This window comes from Chanodichthys erythropterus, chromosome 11, assembly GCF_024489055.1.
Source record: "Chanodichthys erythropterus isolate Z2021 chromosome 11, ASM2448905v1, whole genome shotgun sequence".
Classification (NCBI taxonomy): Eukaryota; Metazoa; Chordata; class Actinopteri; order Cypriniformes; family Xenocyprididae; genus Chanodichthys; species Chanodichthys erythropterus.
Window position 1 is genome coordinate 36,915,246 of NC_090231.1, and position 21,091 is coordinate 36,936,336.

The 21,091-nt window shown below is 37.5% G+C and overlaps 1 protein-coding gene across 3 annotated transcripts in view; it reads right to left on the reverse strand.

Annotated features, from left to right (window-relative positions):
- Window positions 1–288: 288 nt before the first annotated feature.
- Window positions 289–21,091, reverse strand: part of tspan18a (tetraspanin 18a) — a 40,786-nt gene continuing 19,983 nt past the window's right edge. For all 3 annotated transcript variants that reach the window (XM_067400913.1, XM_067400912.1, XM_067400911.1), the window contains 7 exons: window positions 4,853–4,948; window positions 4,144–4,338; window positions 1,971–2,045; window positions 1,779–1,877; window positions 1,529–1,690; window positions 1,128–1,211; window positions 289–901 (listed from right to left, as the gene is read on the reverse strand). In XM_067400913.1, the coding sequence (XP_067257014.1) occupies window positions 854–901; window positions 1,128–1,211; window positions 1,529–1,690; window positions 1,779–1,877; window positions 1,971–2,045; window positions 4,144–4,338; window positions 4,853–4,915 (726 nt within the window). In that variant the 5' untranslated portion in view covers window positions 4,916–4,948 and the 3' untranslated portion in view covers window positions 289–853. The remainder of the gene's footprint in view (window positions 902–1,127; window positions 1,212–1,528; window positions 1,691–1,778; window positions 1,878–1,970; window positions 2,046–4,143; window positions 4,339–4,852; window positions 4,949–21,091) is intronic.

Below are 21,091 nucleotides of genomic sequence, written 5' to 3' on the forward strand. Positions count from 1 at the left end.
CTTTGAACTGTAAACCACTTTCCTATTAAGTTGGTTTTAAAATCCAGCTTTTTAGATATTTTCATTTTCTTCATGCAATATTTATGCACCACTCTGGAGATACACTTGAATCGTACATTTCCATTCCCAGTCTATAGACATACTCCTTAAAACCATATTTTGGTTAATGTAGTATGCGCTACAAAATTAATCCACTCAAAGCTTTCATCTAGAATTATTAGTTATTGGAAAATCCAGATTCCACCCATGATGGGAAACACGATGCAAACAAGCTCTCCAGATGTTCTTTTTTTCTTATTTAATATCATTCAATGTCATGTACAACAGATACAACACAAATACACCACAGTTTTGCTAAAATCACATAAAATATTCACGATTGCAACTCACAAAACATTTTTTATAGAAGCTGCTGGCCTCTTTTATACAGAAACACAAGCACACACACAAACCAACCTTCTCGGTTTCACAGACACGCTTCCATTCACACAGTGTAGGTTTTTAAGCATGGCTCTGGAGCAGTGATGAACAATCTACTGTAGGTAAGAGGTAAAACATCTTAGTATAAATCAGTCTTTTGTCATCTATAAATATTCCACCAAATATCAGTGCAAGGCGCCCCTCCATTGATAACATCCTTTAATTTACGAATTACTTTTACTTTTGTTTTCACAAACAAGTACCTCAAAGTCCCAGCTGTGAAGTACGATACATTTTTGGCAATTCTCAGATATTCCAACATAACAACATAGAGATGGCAAATATACAAGTGTCTTCTTTTTCTTATTTAAAAATTGTCTTCCATGCCATGCCATGTTCCTCCTCCTCAAAATGTCCTTACTGTAACGGACAATTACTGGATTCCTCTAAACAAACACATAGCAAACACCATGGCAAAGAGCTGATGAAAGAGAAAGAAAAACAAGTAAAATTAGTAGAAAGTTCACTAAAAATACTGTTTTAAAAATATTCTATATTGATTGACATTTCATGGCAAAGCTGCTCTTACACTCTCCACTAGATGGCGATCATAACTCATAATTCTTGCAAAACATTTTGCCATCGCATTCCAAATGTAAATTGATCACATTATACTTTGCCTTTCATAATGAAAATCATAACCTTACTTCAATAGTCAGCACCACAATAGCAAGAGCTCCAGCCATATAGATGTATGTCTCAAAATAGTCCACCACTGCTGAATAACAGCCCTGTTTCAAAGAAGTGCGAGTTTCAATATGAGTGAACCAAAGGTTGTTGCTTCAATGGATATTGAATTTCTCATTTGTTCATCATTCATAGCATTGTCATTCTAAATTGGTTAGAAAATCAATATATTTATATTGGTAGAAGACTGGTATGTCTCATATATATATATATATATATATATATATATATATATATATATATATATATATATATATATATATATATATATATATATATAATATCACACCCCTTTTTCCTCCAATAAAAACTGTAAATGTCTTGATGCATGTGTTTACTTATTTGTAAACTCATTGCTGACCTTGTTACGGATTGGCATAATTCCCTTGAGACACTCGTCTTTGCTCATCATCAGATCGTTCCTCTGGCAACAGACCTCTGGCACTAGTCTGCTGGGGTTCAGCCGTCTGAAGAGACTCTGATCATCAAAGTCTTCAGCACTGTTCACCCCACAGCAATCAAACTGTGGAGACACCAACAGTCAGTTAAACATCCTGAATGCCATTATTGTGTACTAGTAGATTTGGGTAGAGCTATTCAGTTTTATGTACTGTGGTCATAATGGCGTTCCATGTGGAGGTGAAGACATCAGTGCTATTGGTGCCTTGGTAATGTGTTTTCAGCTCCTTGGTGAAGTAATCTCTGGTGAGCTGTTGATCCAAAGATAGAATAGTGAATAGTGAGAGGAGAGGTATATTACAGGTGGCTTGATGATATCCAGCTATAAAAAAAAAAATACTCACATGCTCCCGGAATATGAACGCCAGAATGGCCACTGCCAGCTCTGCCAGGAATATGACGAGTATGAGCATGAAGAACTGTGGGAGAAAAACAGGATTCTGAGATATTTGAATCAGTAGTTCAGATGCATAAATATGCAGCAAATATGTATTAGTGTTATTTTCCTGTTTATCACTGTAATGCTGCTTTGAAACAACAGAAATGCACAATATTAAAGGATTAGTTCACTTTCAAAATAAAATTTTCCTGGTAATTTACTCACCCCCATGTCATCCAAGATGTTTTCTGATGATCCAAGGTTTTTTGATGAAAACATTCCAGGATTATTCTCCTTATAGTGCACTTCAATGGCCTCCAAACGGCTGAAGGTCAAAATTACAGTTTCAGTGCAGCTTCAAAGGGCTTTAAATGATACCAGACGAGGAATAAGGGTCTTATCTAGCGAAACAATGTCATTTTCTAAAAAAAAAAAAAAAATTAAATTAAATGTATATGCTTTATATAAACAAATGATCGCCTTCCATGTGCTTCCACCATTCCGCTTTCCGTATTCTTCAAAAAGCTTACGCTGTATGTCCTACGCCTTACGAACGCACCGCATTCGTTCCTTAAGTAGAATAGGGAAGGCGTAGGACATACAGTTTAAGCTTTTTAAAGAATATGAAAGTGCGGTTTTGGCGGAACCACGTGCAAGGCGATCATTTGTTTATATAAAGCATATACATTTACATTTTTTTTCCGAAAATGACAGATCGTTTTGCTAGATAAGATCCTTATTCCTTGTCTGGTATCATTTAAAGCCCCTTGAAGATGCACTGAAACTGTAATTTTGACCTACAACCGTTTGGGCTCCATTGAAGTCCACTATAAGGAGAATAATCCTGGAATTTTTTCATCAAAAACCTTCATTTCTTTTTGACTGAAGAAATAAGGACATGAACATCTTGAATGACATGGGAGTGAGTAAATTATCAGGAAAATGTTATTTGAAAGTGAACTAATCCTTTAATATAATTCTGGCTGATATTGATGATGCAATTATTATTATCATATTCACTACACATATTCACTATTAACTATGACTTTTGTCTCAATAAGCTCCTAATTTACTGCTTATTAATAGTAAGGTAGTTTTAGTGGCATTTAAGGTTAGGTATGGGGTAGGATTTAGGGATGTAGAATATGGTAATGCAGAATATGCATTAATATGTGCTTTATAAGTACTAATAAACAGCCAATATGCAAGCTAATAAGCAACTAGTTAAAAGTGAAAATTGTTCCTCATACTAAAGCACACACACATGTACTGTATATACAGTCAAACCAACATTTATTCAGACACCTTGAACATTTCATTCATTAATACAGTTTATTTAGTTTAAAAAATGGTAATAAAATATGACAAGATCTCAGAGTTAAACCGTGTCAGTAAAAAAATAATAATAATCTTAATTATGTCAGATAACACTTAAGCAAAACATGGTATGGTCAAAGTGTCTGAATAATTTTTGGTTCCAAATTATCATCAATTTTACTGGTAGTCCACTGTATGAAGAATTTTTGGGTATAATATGTTACAGTTTACTTTATTTTGCTATCCTCACTTACATAAATGAACTATAATGTCCTGCACCCACTAGTAAAAATATATCCAAAATACCAAAAATGATTGAATAATTTTTGGTTTGACTGTATATATATTTTTTTTATTTTGTGTTACACACAATGCTATTTAATGCTAAATAGATCCCTATTTAGAATATTAACATAATTATGGCTGATACTGATAAGCTAATTTTCATGTTATCACAAATATTAAAAATGTAAATAATTTTGTCTAAATAAATTACAAATAAAACACTAAAGAAAAGAATAAACATTTAAAATTCTACAAGTGAATTTAGGCATCACAACAATAATATAATGTACAGTATAAAAATATATATGGATATTTGCTAAAGATTACATTTAGTGTTACTAAATTATTGTGTTATTAATTAATTTGTTATTTTTTAGATTAAATGTAAGTAAGGATTAGATGACAGCAAAGGTAATCGAAAATGTACAAATGTGGGAAATGACCATTAAATAATAAATATCCTATCGACCTATATACACTGCATATTGACACATGGCAAAAAAATTATAAATCTAGAAAGAAAGAAAAGCCCGTACAAACAGTAGGAGACATTTATTTTCTCGTATGGCTCCGCAGCAGCCAAGAAATCCCAGTAGGAACAGCATCCCGCCCATGATCAAAATTGCATAGACTCCAGTAAACAGAAGAGGGTTTGCTGCCACAATCTCCCGGAAACCTGTCGGATCCACCAGCACCCAGATTCCCACCCCTAGAAGGAATGAACCTCCAAGCTAAAGGAGGAGAAAAGGGCTTTAGTAAAGATCCCTGCACAATATAAACACAAAATATGGTTTTATGATATAGCTATATTGAGCTTATCAAATGATGCTCAACTTTTCTATGAAACAGCACTAGTGTGGCAGTAGGAAGTTCATGAGGCTGTTAACAAAACACTTTTGAGAAACAAAGGAAGTGCAATGTGGTTCACGAGCAAAAAGAAGACAAGTTGGCGCAAGATCAATGCACTTTTTCATGCCGCAACGTTAATATTTGTTCAAAGCAACAACTTGGTTCATTCAGACTCTTTTGATTTACGTATTTTGTTAGGAAAGCAAGAATCCACACCTGCATATCATCAGACATTGTTTTCTAAAACAGATACTTCACACACTTCCAACCAAAGCAAATCATCAGTCAGAAATAGAGTCAAATCTAGATCTTCTCAGCCTACAGTACTTATAGAACAACATGTAACGGAGTGTTCCAGTACCATTCAAGAGATAGTAAAAGAAAGAGAGCACTTACAAAAATGAAGAAGTTGAAGATGAACATGAGGTACTTGATGCAACTTAGACAGTCCCCCTCCATACTTGTGCCTCTTGCTGAAGCTTCTCCCAGCCCCTGAAAAAGCATCATGAGAAACAAAGACAGCCATTACTGCACAGGAGACGTGAAAGTCACATGTTTCGTTTAAAGATGAGTCAGCGTTGTTAGTGACTGGTGGGCTTTTGTGTTTTTAAGTTCATTCAGTGAGATCATTTTGTGGAATTGTCACTTAAATAATACAGTGGCATTGACAAAACACACATTGACTGACTGACATATTGTATTCAGGCGTTCCTGATGAATAATGCCGCATTATGTAGTTCAAAGAATGACTGGCAGCTCCTGTAATCATATATTCACGGAAATGTAACACAAAGATGGATGTTAAAACAGAATTCACTATATTTTTCTCTATAAAAACATTTCACACTGACTGGTCATGCATGTCACATGCTGACTCGACGTAAGCGATGAGTTGTTCGCGAAAAGGAAATATGGAGGAGGAGTACTGAAAACGGGCAGCATGGCTTAAAAACACCATCAGGACTGCTGGAGCACATTTGCTCATCTTCGCACCAGGAGCGATACTCAGCCAGCTAAATAAACATGTCCTTTCAACACCCCAGACCGCAAGCTGTGTGCCCCAAACCTTCCCTGAATTCATCCAAGCACTCTCTGCTCTTTTCTGTTGATATGCTCCAGGTGCTTTCAAACGGTGTTCCATCACCTGTGCTTCTTTAATGTTGTAAATTTCCCTTTGCTCCGCTACGAGACAATAGAGGGTGCACGCTGTACAAAAACACTATTAGAGGGTGCTAATACAACACAATGAGTGGTCGAATTAGATTCTGGTTACCTGAAATTAATGATCATTTTTAGCCTGCCCTCCATTTATACAGTGTCCTGCTTTGCAGCTGTGTGATGGAAAAAAAAATATTATGTTTGGTGCTTTTACTTCTTTTTGGAGCAATAAGGTTGATGGTAAGTGCTCCCTCTGTGCAAAGCTAAAGTGTCCCTCGCTGACAATGCACTCTCTATAATTACAGGCCATTAGGGGAATTTAGGTTAATGATGGTACAGTTCTTCATTAGTGCACTGGGTCCTGAGCTCACCTCCCACAGGTAGCTTTGACTTTGCTACTGCCTCAAAAACTGGCCCTTGGGATCAGGTGGTGCGTATAATGACAAACGCACTCGCCAGCCAGTGTCTCGGCTAGCCTTCTGCAGCTGTGGTCCCTGTAAAAATAGCTCCGAACAGCTGGCTGATTTCACGGGAGCTGACGGTAGATGCCGTGGCAGCAAATAATTCCACCTCTCTTCTCACGGAACAGTTGTGGCATAATTCAATAATCCCCCCAGCCTGGTTTTTCCAAAGTAATTTCCTGTGCAACACGGTGAGTCAGTCAGGTGTTATAAGTGGCAGAAGAGCCCTGCTAAACTTGGTTAACTTGCAGCTGGGTGAGCAATTTTATTTGTATGTGTGTGGAAAGGTGGGTGGTTGGCCGTATCAGTCTTCTTAGATTAAGACCACCAGCCTCAGAAGGTTAGAAGGCTCAGCCCTCAAGTCTCAAGGCCATTATCACAGAGCCACAGCTGCTTTTTTCTCTACAGTCTTTAAACCTCACTGCAACAATCCAGACACTACAATAATGGGCAAAAGAGTTATATTACATCAATTAATGGACCTGGAAGGATTTATTTGTCTCTTTACATTCTATGTAATTCATTTACTTTGGTAATAAGTGATGTTTTGATTAAACCTCCTCTGAAGGGATCCAGGTATCGTTCAAAATGGTCACAGATTCTACACAATACTAATGTGCGACAATGATTTAAAATTTAGTCACCAATGGCACCAGTCGTCTTGTTATCATTCCGTGAGGTTGACTGATTAAAGGTAAGGTTGGCAATTTCGGTGAGATTGAATAGCATTAGATCCCACCCTCCCTTCAGAGCCAGAGCAGAGTCTACAGAGGAGTCATGAGAGACACAATCTTTCTTTAAATTACCCAAAGCATATAATATAATAATGTACTTAAACAACTTAGAGCTCTGACTCGTACCACCTGACTGCTGCAGATTCATTTCAGCGTTGATAGTGTTGCCATAGAAATGCATAATTCTGAGTCCGAGAACAAGAACAGTACATCACGGGTTGTCACATGCACTGCCATGATACAGACATTTATATACGTCTTACAAATGTGTGTTTGTTTTCTTATGTCTTATGTTTTATGAACTGGTCAGTGGTGGAGACAGAATATTTGCTACACATTTGCTTTACAAAAAGAAACACCAGTTATACTCACTAGAGCTCCGGTGACAGTCTTGCAATGTCCTTCTCTGTTTCTGAATGCGCCGACTGATGCATTGCGCATGCAAGTTTTTTTTTGTTTGTTTGTTTTTTGGAATAGATTTAATACACATGTATGCAAATACATGAATCAGATTACAATGTTTAGGGTACATATAAACAACTTTCAGAATTTGAAATGTAATTAGATTAATTCGGATTAGTGAATGAAACACAAGTCATTTCCTAGGTTATATCTAATTTTAAATGAATGGGGAACTGTTACTTGTAATTAAAGATACATATTTACAACCAAATTTTGTTGTAATAAATGGTATTCAAAACAAAACTTTTTTTCACAAACAAAAAAGTTTTTTCTTTTTTCTTCTTTTTTTTTTTTTTTTTAAATTGTAAGAGCATCTTTGTGAGTAAAACTGGAAGGTAGGTGACATGTTGAAACCATAATCAATAGAAATTAACAAAAACCAGAATCTTACAAACCAGAATGCCATTTATACACAAATAAAACCAGAATTACTACAATGACTACATAATCACTAAAGTGCTTCTTAACCCTAAAATGGTGACATATCCCCTGAGATACAAACATTTACAGACAGATTATGAAAAATGTGAAAATTAAATTAATAAAATTTCAACATAAACATAATAAGCTAACACTTAAAGGATTAGTCCACTTTTAAATACACTTTTCCTGATAAATTTACTCACCCCCATGTCATCCAAGATGTTCATGTCTTTCTTTCTTCAGTCGAAAAAAAGGTTTTTGAGGAAAACATTCCAGGATTTTTCTCCATATAGTGGATTTCAATGGCTACCAACAGGTTGAAGGTCCAAATTGCAGTTTTAGTGCAGCTTCAAAGGGTTTCAAACGATCCCAGATGAGGAATAAGGGTCTTATCTAGTGAAACGATCGGTCATTTTCGAAAAACGTTTATACTTTATAAACAAAATATCGCCTTGAACGTAATTTCCGTTTCCGCATTCTTCAAAAACTGGCGGCGGCAGTTTTCGTTTTTTTTCCGTAAGTTAAATAGGGAAGGCGTAGGACATACAGCCTAAAGCCGGGCACACATTTAGCGACTAGCTAAAACATTCTAAGACTGTGCTCAACATAGCCTACAAGCGATTGTTTCCTGCGACTGAAGCCGAATTAAATACTTACACATGGAATTTGAACACCGACTGCAATCGCAGACTGAACGCAACTGGCTCTGACTGGACGCGTTTGAGCGCGATCAGTCATAAGTATCAATTTACATTCATAATCGGCCTTACAATCGTTAAGTGTGTCCCGGGCTTTAGCTTTTTGAATATTGAATGTTCTACGCCTTCCCTATTCAACTTACAGACAAAAACGAAACTGGCGCCACGTTCGTTCTGTAAGTTGAATAGGGAAGGCGTAGAACATTCAGCGTAAGCTTTTTGAAGAATGCAGAAAAGGAAAGTACGTTCAAGGCAATATTTTGTTTATAAAGCATAAACGGTTGTATTTTTTTCCGAAAATGGCCGATCGTTTCGCTAGATAACACCCTTATTCCTCGTCTGGGATCGTTTAAAGCCCTTTGAAGTTGCACAAAAACTGCAATTTGGACCTTCAACCTGTTGGTAGCCATTGAAATCCACTATATGGAGAAAAATCCTGGAATGTTTTCCTCAAAAACCTTCATTTCTTTTCGACTGACGAAAGAAAGACATGAACATCTTGGATGACATGGGGGTGAGTAAATTTATCAGGAAAAGTGTATTTAAAAGTGGACTAATCCTTTAACAACAACTTTTTAAACTTGTAAGTCCGCTCCAAATATTGTGAATATGTGAAATATATCAACTTTTATCTGAAGGTGAGTAGATTTTCCCCTACAGGTGGATTTTAAATGTTGCCCGAGAGCTAAACAAAGCACAACAAACACCCTTTCAACATGAAGCCAAGAAATGAGACCTACACTTTCACTGCCTCTCCCCACAGCCTCTCAAATGTTTGTATCCCCCAAGATACAAAAACCTTTTTAAAGTTAATCCAGTGATTATACAATTTGTCAAATAAAAAAGTAATTTGTCTTCTGCTCGGTTAAAACTTAAATAGCTACATATCAAATTTCACAGTCTTGGGTTATTTGATCATTGAACTCAAAAAGCACCCAAAAATCTGATCCGTCTTTTTTAATGCCGAAAGGACCTCTTGAACTGTAGAATAGAAAACATTTCACTGTTAGAACAGTAGATGAAAGTCAATGACCGAGGAGATAGCAGAGCAGGATTGAGCTATGATTTCTGCATGCAGCTACAGAAGAGAACCAATCACACACTGCCTCTGCCTCTTACAGAATAAATCAACCTGTCACAGCTGCCTGGAGGAATCGTAGAATACACATGAAGTATTTTCACAGAGCTCTGGCAAAACATTGAATTCACTTTGCACTCATCCATCACGAGACAGCCTCCAACTGGGAGGTACAGCTCAGAGACAGACAGTATGGTGGATCTTCTTCATCCACTCCTCAAATTGAGAGTAAACACTCGTTATAAGCTATTTGAGTGTGACGTGAGAACATTGCTCTTCAAACCATCTGTGCATGTTTGTCTCAGCTGACCTATGAGATCCAGCTTTGGTGTAAGATCTTTCCATCTGGTTGTGAAGTACAAACTGCTTAACAAATAATTGCATTGGAAAAGATGTTGCTGACTGAATGATTATCATGTTTTCTAACTAAAAAGGGTGACAACTCTATTTTGGTAAACTCACCTACTCACTGCTTTTTCTGAAGTCTCGATGCCTTTTGTCAGAGGTCTGTCACGCTCACCGATTAAAAATGGAAGAGGGTTGTCAGACTAAATGACTGCCTCTAACATTTCTCTCCGATTCCCTGTAACAAATTGCATCGCCCCTTTTGGCGGCAAATCAATCTGAAGCTCAGTGAAACAAGAACAGGAATACCACATGAACAAAGTATTGCCTGAATTAAGATGCAATGGGGTAAATGTTTACTGGCAACTTCAGTGAGAATAAATAAATATGGACTGTTCTGCCAACACTTTCTTATTTTATTAGTCCTTTAAAGGGTTAGTTCACCCAAAAATGAAAATTCTGTCATTAATTACTCACCCTCATGTCGTTCCAAACCCTCAAGACCTTTGTTCATCTTCGGAACACAAATTAAGATATTTTGATGAATTCTGAGAGTTTCTTTTTTTTTTGTCTCCCATAGAAAGCAACAAAATTACCACATTTAAGGTCCAGAGAAGTAGTGAAGACATTGTTAAAACAGTCGATGTGACTACAGTGGTTCAACCTTAATGTTATGAAGCGATCATGAGAATACATTTGTGTGCAAAAATAAAACAAAAATTATGACTTTATTTAACAATTTAAACTGTTGTTATATGCAGCTGACGTTGTGAACGCAGTTCAGGGCTTCCGTGTTCTACGTCAGAACGCCGACGCATTATTGGCCGGCTCCAGCCAATATTTAGCCGCCGTTCTGATGTAAACACGGAAGCCTGCACTGCATTCACAACGTCAACTGCATATAACAAGTTTGGTATCAGGCCAAATAAAAATTTCACCACTACATGGCGGGCAAGAACAATTAATTGATGAAAAGAAATGCAACTAGAATTGCCTGTTACAAACTGTTACAGTGTCTTTTGTAACTCGTAGTGAGCTAGTAGGACAGTCATAAACAAAAAGCCACATTTGTGTGGCAGTGTCCAGGTTTTACACTGGATAAATTAATAAAGCAGAGTAGTGACACATGACCTGGCAAGTATCTTCATTAACCAACTTGCAACACAGACCGCCTTGCTAAAAAACACATATGTGGGAGATGTGGAATGGATAAAAATAACTCAAAAAATAAAAGAGGACTTGAATAAGCCCATTAATGGCATGTTTGAGTCATGCTCTTAAAGCAGAACTAAGTAACTTTTTTTACCTTAAGTCCTTACGATGGTTAATGGACTTGTAGTGGTGTATTTGAGGCGAGCACTAACCCCCTCTGGCACGTCTACACCAGAATACAGCACTTGCAAGTTGAGCTGCACCGACCCGAAATAATCTCACCTCATGTTCACGTTCACGCGAGAGTGACAAAATGCTTTACGGTAATTCAAAAACAATGTATATATTATGACTTTATAAGACAATCTAGAAAAACCACCATCGAGTGTACTGTATTTGCAAATTACCCGACTCCTCTTTCTTGTACTGTATTTGCAAAACTACTGCGCTGGTGAGCATTGTAGTCGTTGTAGTCCAGAGCTGCGCTTGGAGTATTTATGACATGATATGTCATTCACTGAAGGAAACTGTAGGGGGAGCTTCGCAAATCTTACTGAGTTACGCTTTAACGAACTGTTTTATTTCCTCTTTCCATATTGTGAATAATAAATGTGTGTCATTTTAATTTGCTTTTTACACAATGGAGCCCAACTTATTGTAATAAATATTTTACGTAGCCTACTTTTACACTCAGAATTATTCCATAGCATCCTCACGTACTAAACTGCATTTTTTTAAATTGTTTGCGTGCTGGAGGTACGCTATTACGTCGTGTGCAGAGTGATGTTAACATTTAAGCTAGCTGGTGAGACAAAATGGCACTATCAAAGAGTCTAAAGAGGAAAGTTGACCGCGAAAACAGTGCATACAAAGAAGAATGGAAAGACAACTATGCGTACATTCTACCTAGTTTTGTGAATGCAAAGCTGGTGTGTCTTACTGCAATGAAGTTGTTGCTGTTTGCCAAGAATATAATTTTAGGGGCCGTTCACACGTCACTTCTAAAAACACGTCGTGTCGCTTTCTCCTTTCCAAAGCACTTGCGCTCCCGTGGCATCTGCTGTTGCTATGCAACCATGAACTGCACTCTCCAGACAGATATATTTCAGAACCAGCAACTATCAAAATAATAATGGCTGCGGGCGCGGGCCAGATATTATTGCTGGCGGGCCAGTTTTGGCCCGGGGGCCGTCTGTTGCCGACCACTGGCATATGACAACAGTTCAAATTGTTAAATAACGTCGTAATTTTTTTTTGTTTTTGTGCACAAAAAGTGTTCTTGTCGCTTCATAACATTAAGGTTGAATCACTGCAGTCACGTTGACTATTTTAACAATGTCTTTACTAATTCTCTGGACCTTAAATGTGGTAATTTCATTGCTTTCTATGGGAGATAAAAAATAAAAAAAATTTCATCAAAAATATCTTAATTTGTGTTCTGAAGATGAACAAAGGTCTTACGTGTTTGGAACGACATGAGTACTTAATGACAGGAATTTCATTTTTGGGTGAACTAACCCTTTAAAGGGATAGTTCAGCCAAACAACTAAAATTCTGTCATCATTTACTCACTCTCAAGTCGTTCCAAACCTATATGACTTTCTTTTTTCTGTGGAACACAAAAGGAGATATCCACTGAAAGTCCAATAATGTTTTGTCATACACATTTACAACATAAGGGTGACAGATTTTTCATTTTGAGGTAAATTATCTCTTTAAGTGCTGTTTGCTGTTTATTGTATTTGCTGAGAAAATGGCTGACTTACAGACATGCACTACACTGGCTATTATTACACTAATGTTTGCTATGGGAAAAAAACTGAAAAATAAGCCATCTATACTGTGTTGTAAAGAAAACCACTTAGAAAATTTGCATTCTACTGAGTGATATAAACCAGACAGAATGCATTTAACTTTTCTCATTGCTGTGCCAGCAGGGGGGTGATTTCAGTGGAATATATTGAACTTCAAACGCTTCGCACTGAATACTCTCTCCTTTGCATTTAAGAATACAAAGAGAGAGATGACTTAAAGTTAAAGCCTGATTAATGGACCCTTCAATGGTGCCAAACTTATGTAGACTAAAATCAAATCTTCCGTCAACAGTTTTATTATTGATCATAATGATGTGAAGGAGATGGAAATACTTAATACTGAAAGACTGTGAACACTTTGCTACACAAAGATCAGACACTAACTTTAATTAGCCAAATAAAAAAAAGTCTATTTGTAATACACTGATCTACTGTCATAGACTTATTTACCTCAATGTACCCTCTTCACAAAACCATGATATTTTTTGGCATGCATTCCTACTAAGACTGACCTAGTAAAGATTGCATTTTACCCCAGAGGGGTCTTTCTTTTTCTTCCAGATCTTCATTTCCAAGCACCTGATACTGAGGACAAACGGCTCTTGCTTTTACCTTTGATGATTAGTCACACACTACCAAATAACCTCAAATGAATGGCATGGCATGATATCAAATACATACAAAAATATATTATTCTTCTTATGGCTCTCAATTGATAGGAAAAATGTGGAGGAGGTTGGGGGAAAGATCCATATTAAAGAGCAGGAGTCAATGGCTGCTGTGCGAGGTGAGCTGAATGCTAAGCAGACGCATAAAGTGAATTTATAGGACTTGCCGCTTCTCTTTAGACAGTTACTGAAGCCCTTGGGAAATGGCTGTGTCTAACTTAACATCTCATGTGGCATCAGCACATACATCATAACCTCTGTATTAATGAACCGCTCTCTTGTGCAGAACTAGTCAGTCAATAAATGCTACTCTGTTTCTTAAAGGAATACAGTGTATTAAGCAAAAGGGCAACACTTAAAAACCTTTTCATTTGATAATATTTTGTGAACGATGCAGCACAAAATCCTGCTAATGCATTACTGTAATTATATAGTTATTTTCATAGCATGCATCAGTAAACACAAGCCATTATTTATATCTTTCCCTTCTCATCGCGACACCTTCAATCATTCACGGCTCTCTGCATTATAGAGCATGCTGTATCTGAGGATGGTATTTCTGAAGAGAGATGCCCGTGTATCTAATTATGTCAGCACCTCAACCTACCCAGGAGAGACGCTTACAACCAGTGTTAGAGGCAATCAATGCGTTTAGGATAAGGATCGATCTGTTGATTAGTTGCTACACCAATATTCTCACCACCTCTTCTTGGATATAAAGCTCAGACTGTTTCATACAGTAGACAAAGTTATTCTTTTTACCAGTTCGGCCTTTTAATCACTGGTATTACAGTACTTGAAGAGGCCATATTATTCCCTTTTACAAAGCCTTGAGGTTGTTTTTGGGGTCTATTAGAAATTTCAAAAAACACCTTATTTTTCCACATATTTTACATTGTTGCAGCACCTCTCTTCCCAGTCTGTCAGTAATTCTCTGTTTAGTTCCTGTCTCTATCAATCCTTTCCGTTAAAAAAGTGTAATGTGCTCTGATTGTTTCGGAAACTCAACCAGGCCTTTTTGGTGGGAATTATTTAGATGAGGAATATTGTGTACAATTCCAGGAGAAATCTCAAGAATACAACTGAGGCGTTTCAGGGAGTTCAGAAACAGTGCTTACTGATATAGAAAATAACGCCCTTTTGAGTGGACTTTGTGCTTTATAACTTTGCAGACCTTTTTTTATGATCAAACAGCAACATTACACTCTAAAGAATGTTGAAAATGTAAAAAAGCATTATAGGTCCTCTTTAAAGCTGCGATGTAACAGAAGTAGTGACAGATCTTTTCTTCCCTATTGTGACGAAATGAATTATTATTATCGAAATTATCTGGCATACAGTATCACTAGAGAGAAGTGTGTTTATGTACAATTTACAAAGCCTTTGATTTGATGACTAATTCATCACAGTTTCGTGTATGAGATCTCAAGATATCTACCCTAAAAAAACCTATACCAAAATGTATTTAAAATATATTTATGTAAGCAATAAGGTACCGCGTGCAACCCCTTCAGCCGTGACTTATTCACGATACAGCACTAGCCTTGAGCACCTTATTGCTTTTATAAAACGGTTAACACACAATACAAATATTAAAACCAAAAATATGTTTTAATGCAGCTTTCATGAAGTAAACTTTCACTAAAAGCCTTCCTTCCGCCGGAAAAAAATAGTCCCTGACTGTGAACAGCAACAGAAGTTACATTATTACGCCATTAGATGGCGGCAAAGACTGTCTTTATGAGTGTGTCAGTCAGTAGCGAATACTTTTACATTATAAAAAGACTGAATTGTTGTGAACACGGAACAAGACGCAACTGACAAATGCTTTGACTAGCGCTGTCAGTCACGGGAAAACCCCTTGACTTTTAAAAGGACAAGATAATACATCAGACATTTAAACTGATTTTTTATTATGAAAATAGGACCAACCTGAAGGAAAATGCTAAATCTGAATGCAGGTAATAAACTTGCTCACTCGATCTCTTTCTCACAATACTCTTTTACATAAAACCGTAAGCTTCAGAGAACAATATCAATTGAGAACATACAGTTTACGTTGCTAAGAGTGGTTGCTAAGGGTGTTGTGTAGTGATACACAGAACCGTTGGATGAATCGGTCATAGCCGTGTTTTATTGTGAATAAAACAGCTAATGGCCAATCAGAATCATGGACAGGAACTAACCGTTTTATAATTCAAACTAAGTAGGCTACTTCATTTATTGCACAATGCAAATGTCTTAATATTATGCCTAAAATGTGTTTTAAAATCACTATTAGTAAGGATAATATGATCTCTGTATAATATCAGTCTTTAAATGCAAGATATTTAAAGTGTACCTAAACTATACATGCAACAGTTCCATTTTAGCACAATAAGTATATCTTTAGTTGGATCTCAGCACTATTTCTGGATAACTAAAATGCATTAAGTATAAAATTAGTTGTTCCAATTTAGCAGATCAAGTATACAATTGCAGGGTATTTTTATTAAGTACATAAAAATGCAAATATATTTGTAGTATACTTAGAATTAAATAAAAGTATTTTAAATATATTTAGGTATATTTAGTTTTCACAGGGTAGCAGGGTCCCATTGGTATTCAGGAGCCGTTGCTCTGATTCACACAAAATGTTATGACCTTCAAATGATGTGTTTTGACTCAGACGTAAGGTCAGACAGACAAAAGGAATTTTTTTTTTACAAAGTGAAAATGCTGACCCTAAAATACACAATAGATCTCTTAGTAGAAGTCCAAAGCATGATACTGTGAGGGACAAAACATGGTGGACATGTCAGGACCAAACATACCATATGAAGCCTAAAAAAATTATTTCATCTGGACAGAATGAATACATTTCAGAGAATCATCTAACTAATAAGAGTTAATAAACATGAGGGAATTATGAAATCTAACAATATCATAGAACACACACAAAGGTTCATTAGAGATGGTTATTTTAAAGTTAATATCAGCAATAAATATTAGGTTATTGAGCAATTTCCCCACACACAAACAAATAGTTATATTAAATTAGGCTCTTAATGTTGGTTCTCCATTGAAATACCAAGGACTAGACTTTATTAGTGCCCGAGAAACCTGCCAATAAAGTAATTATTGAAAAATCAACTTAAAATAGGTTTGGAAAAGGGAAAAAATAGTTTTCTTATAATTGAGGTGCACTATAAATTAGATGTAGTGTATTCTCTCTCATTCTTTCTAATTTTGTCCAAAAATTCTCACTATGACAACGGAGAGAATAACAAGTCTGAAAATCACGCAAAAAGGACAGTGCATGAACATTAACATCCTTTTGGTATTACCATAATGTTCCCAGCTCTAATTATTCTAAAAGGAAAGGAGGCTGTTAGTGTTGGAAGGCAACTGTGTGCTATCTGCTAAATGATAGACATTGAACTGTGCTGTTCTTCTCTCTCTCTCTCTCTGGAGGATACCAGTCACAATCTGAGAGAAAGACATCTGCCAGAAGACATCTAGTACTTTCGACGACATGCTGAGAATGATACAAACATGTACGCGAGATAGGGTGGGTGTCTGGTTCTCCTAAAAACAAGGGAATTTTAGGTTTATCGGTTTATTTATAGGTAAATGTTCACTCACATTCTAATAAACTTTCAGATTGCATGACACTCTTTCTGGAGTGGAACCTCAAAAGTACATGTTTTTTAGCAATCAAAGCTGTGAAACCGATGGAAAACCTTTAGCATTTGCTATATTGAATGTCTGTTAACACCCTGTTGAGATAAGGTTTGACAGACACAGGGAGCCAGAGAGGGAAAAAAGAGCAAAGCTGGAGGGAGAAGTATTGATAAAAAACCCATTAGAAAATAGCCAGCATGAAACCCTCTTGCACCATCTGCTCTAAATACTAACAATAACATGAATTAAACAATGCAGAACAATGTTAAAACACTTCAAACCGAGCTTCTGTTTTGAGAAAGTTTAGTATACTGGTGTAAAGTTCAGAAGGAAGAAGAAAGCAATTGTTAACAAAGGGAAAAGGTCACTTTTCATGTCAGTAGATTACATTTACCCTTGTTCTTTTTATACATTCTGAGAGCGGCTGAATTTAGTAAGAAGCCACAATATACTCAACGTGAGAACAAGACATTTTTTTAAAGTGTTGGACTGTCTGCCGTTGCTGATAGCAGAAACCATGGCAGTCTCCCTTGAAAACATCTTTTCAGATTGCTCAGAATTAGTCACACAAGTCCAGAGTGTGTTCTCTCTTAGCTGTGATTTTCTTTTTCAAGATTGTAGGCTGAAGGCAAATTCCACTTCTTTGCATATAATGGCACTAGGAAAAATGTAAAAATGTAAAACCTTCAGGTCCTAAAATACTTTAAAGGTGAAAAAAAAAAATTATATCTTAAAGTCACCATAAAATCAAAATGTACAATTGCCAGTCAAGTTTCCCCTCCAGCAACCTTTCACACACACAAAATTATTGCAATTAGAGACAACGATCCAATTCTATTTTTTTATTTTTTTTTGTCAGAGAATCCATTCCACAAGGATGTACACCGATCAGGCATAACATTATGATCACCTTCCTAATATTGTGTTGGTCCCACTTTTGCTGCAAAAACAGCCCTGACCCATTGAGGCATGGACTCCACTAGGTGTGCTGTGGTATCTGGCACCAAGTTTTTAGCAGCAAGTCTTCTAAGTTGTGAGGTGGGGCCTCCATGGATCGGACTTGTTTGTTCAGCACAACCCACAGATGCTTGATTGGATTGAGATCTGGGGAATTTGGAGGCCAAGTCATCACCTCAAACTCATTGTTGTGCTCCTCAAACCATTCCTGAACCATTTTTGCTTTGTGGCAGAGTCCATTATCCTGCTGAAAGAGGCTACAGCCACCAGGGTATACCATTTCCATGTTCCATGCAACAATGATCAGTATGTGTCAAAGTAACAACCACATGGATGGCAGGACCCAAGCTTTCCCAGCACAACATTACCCAAAGCATCACACTTTCTCTGCCGGCTTGCCTTCTTCCCATAGTGCATCCTGCTGCCATGTGTTCCCCAGGTAAGCGTCACACACGCACCCGGCCATCCACATGATGTAAAAAAAAAAAAAAAAACGTGATTCATCAGACCAGGCCACCTTCTTCCATTACTCTGTGGCCCAGTGCTGATGCTCACGTGCCCACTGTTGGCGCTTTCGGCGGTGGACAGGGGTCAGCATGGGCACCCTGACTAGTCTGCGGCTATGCAGCCCCATATGCAACAAACTGTAATGCACTGTGTATTCTGACACCTTTCTATCAGAACCAGCATTAAAGGTACAATTTGTGATATTTTTTCCCGCTAGAGGTCGCTAGAAGCCTATTCAAAACAAAGCCGTAGTTTGATGACGCCAAGTTTTAGAGCGGAAACTTGGGACATGTGGTCTCCATCTCAATGGACGGTGCAAAAGAATAGGGATTGGAGTCTGGAAGAACTCATGTTCGTGGATGCGATTATTAACGTTACTGTAGTATGAAGCAGAGCAGGACCGAGTGTTGCGGGAGCTGAACGAGGAGCTGGAGCGATTGATCAACACACGCCTCACGAGCAGCGGGACTTTTATTATGACACAGCCGCCGGCGCCGCTTCCGCTTTTCCGGTCATGAGTTTACGGGAGCTGTCCTTGTTGACAGAACCAGCGGCAGATGGTAAACAGTAATTATGTTCCATAAATAAGTAACACAATCCACTATAAAACGTGCAAGAAGTAAATAAGGAACTGCTTGAAGCAAGCTAGTGGTTTGCTGGATGCTAGACACTACTTCCGCATTTGTCCACGGCACTGTTGTCATGTGGTTTCTACGTCGGTAAAGGCGGTAACAAAGGTAACTGATGTCATTGACAGGCGACTGCTCTGCCCCGTGTCACTGTTTAGAATGGGAATTTTCTCATGATTTACAAGTAGTTGAAAACATTAGAGATATTGTTAGTAATCCGCTGGACAAAATATATAACACTAGCCTAGTGGTTTTTGGATATTTTACTGCAAAAATTTTACATATTGTACCTTTAACATACAGTAGCTCATCTGTTGGATCAGACCACAGGGGCCAGCCTTCGCTCTAGAGGTCTGCGTGGGACTGTTTTTTCGTCCCGCTCCCGCACTGGTTCTATTCAGCACTAACCCGCTCCCGCCTAAAATTCACTCTGTGTTCACCCACTATCCGCATATAGTGATTTTCTTCCCGACCCGACGGGTCCCGCTAAAGATCGTTTCCAGAATCTTGCGTTGCGTTTAAACTTCCCCTAAAGAAAGAGAATGATTGGGGATAACAAATATAAAATGTTGCATATATACAAGTATTTGTTATTTGTCTATGATGCTGTCAACACCCTAACAAATGTCAGAGAAAAAAATGTCACAAAGAATAATAAGGTTAATAGGCTAAATATCACAGAGAAAAATAAGCTAAATTAAATAGCCTACAACATATCACTCAAAACTATAGGCTAAGCCAAAATTACATTAAGGAAAACTGTTGGCTTACTAGCTATAGCCTACTGCAAAATGAAATCTTTTTTAACATCCACGCAAGAACAGAATGGCGCTGACTGACGACCGTTTCAGAACGTCTCTAATGCAAAGAACACAGGTTTCTCAGGACAGGGAACTGGTGACTGTGTGAACGCCACCACTGCAGAAAGTTTTGTTCACTTCAAGTTCAAGCACATATGCGCTGATGTCAAAGCATCTTGGGAGCGACCGGGTTATTGTCAGACCGCCCGCTCCCGCCTAATGCACTCTATGCAGACCTCTACTTCTCTCCCCACGTGCATCAATGAGCCTTGGCCGCCCATGATCCTGTCGCCGGTTCACCACTGTTTCTTCCTTGGACCACTTCTGATAGATAGGCCTACTGACCACTGCAGACCGGGAACACCCCACAAGAGCTTCAGTTTTGGAGATGCTTTGACACAGTCGTCTAGCCATCATAATTTGGCCCTTGTCAAACTCACTCAAATCCATACACTTGCCCACTTTTCCTGCTCTAACACATCAACTTTGAGGACAAAATGTTTGCTTGCTGCCTAATATATCCCATCCACTAACAGGTGCCGTGATGAAGAGATAATCAGTGGTATTCACTTCACCTGTCAGTGGTCATAATGTTATGCCTGATTGGTGTACGTAACAATAAGGGAAAAAAGACAATAGCAATTTTCTGTTTGATGCCAACTTTAAAAGATTAGGAGGAGCATTTGCCATTATTATAATGTCAATATGAGCAAGCATTAGAGACAAACTATTGATTTTTCCAATAAATTGTTGAGGGAGATAGAAAGTGTAGTAAATTATATTGTGGAACACTGCAAAACCAAGATTAAAATAACAACTGATGAAGGATGAGGGTTTTATTAAAAGATGAATACCTAGATGGATAGTTGTAGCTAGGGTTGTCAGAGTACCAGACAATTTCACTAGTCAGTATACCAGTAAAATTTCACAGAGAAAGAGTTTGTATCCTATTGAGCGGATTCTAACTAACTTAAATACCTCTAATTGGCCATTGTGCTTACACACACACTATACTACCGGTACTGCAGAAAGGCATGTATTGCTATGTTTTCAAAATCTCAATATCGACTTTGCTATTTTTGACAA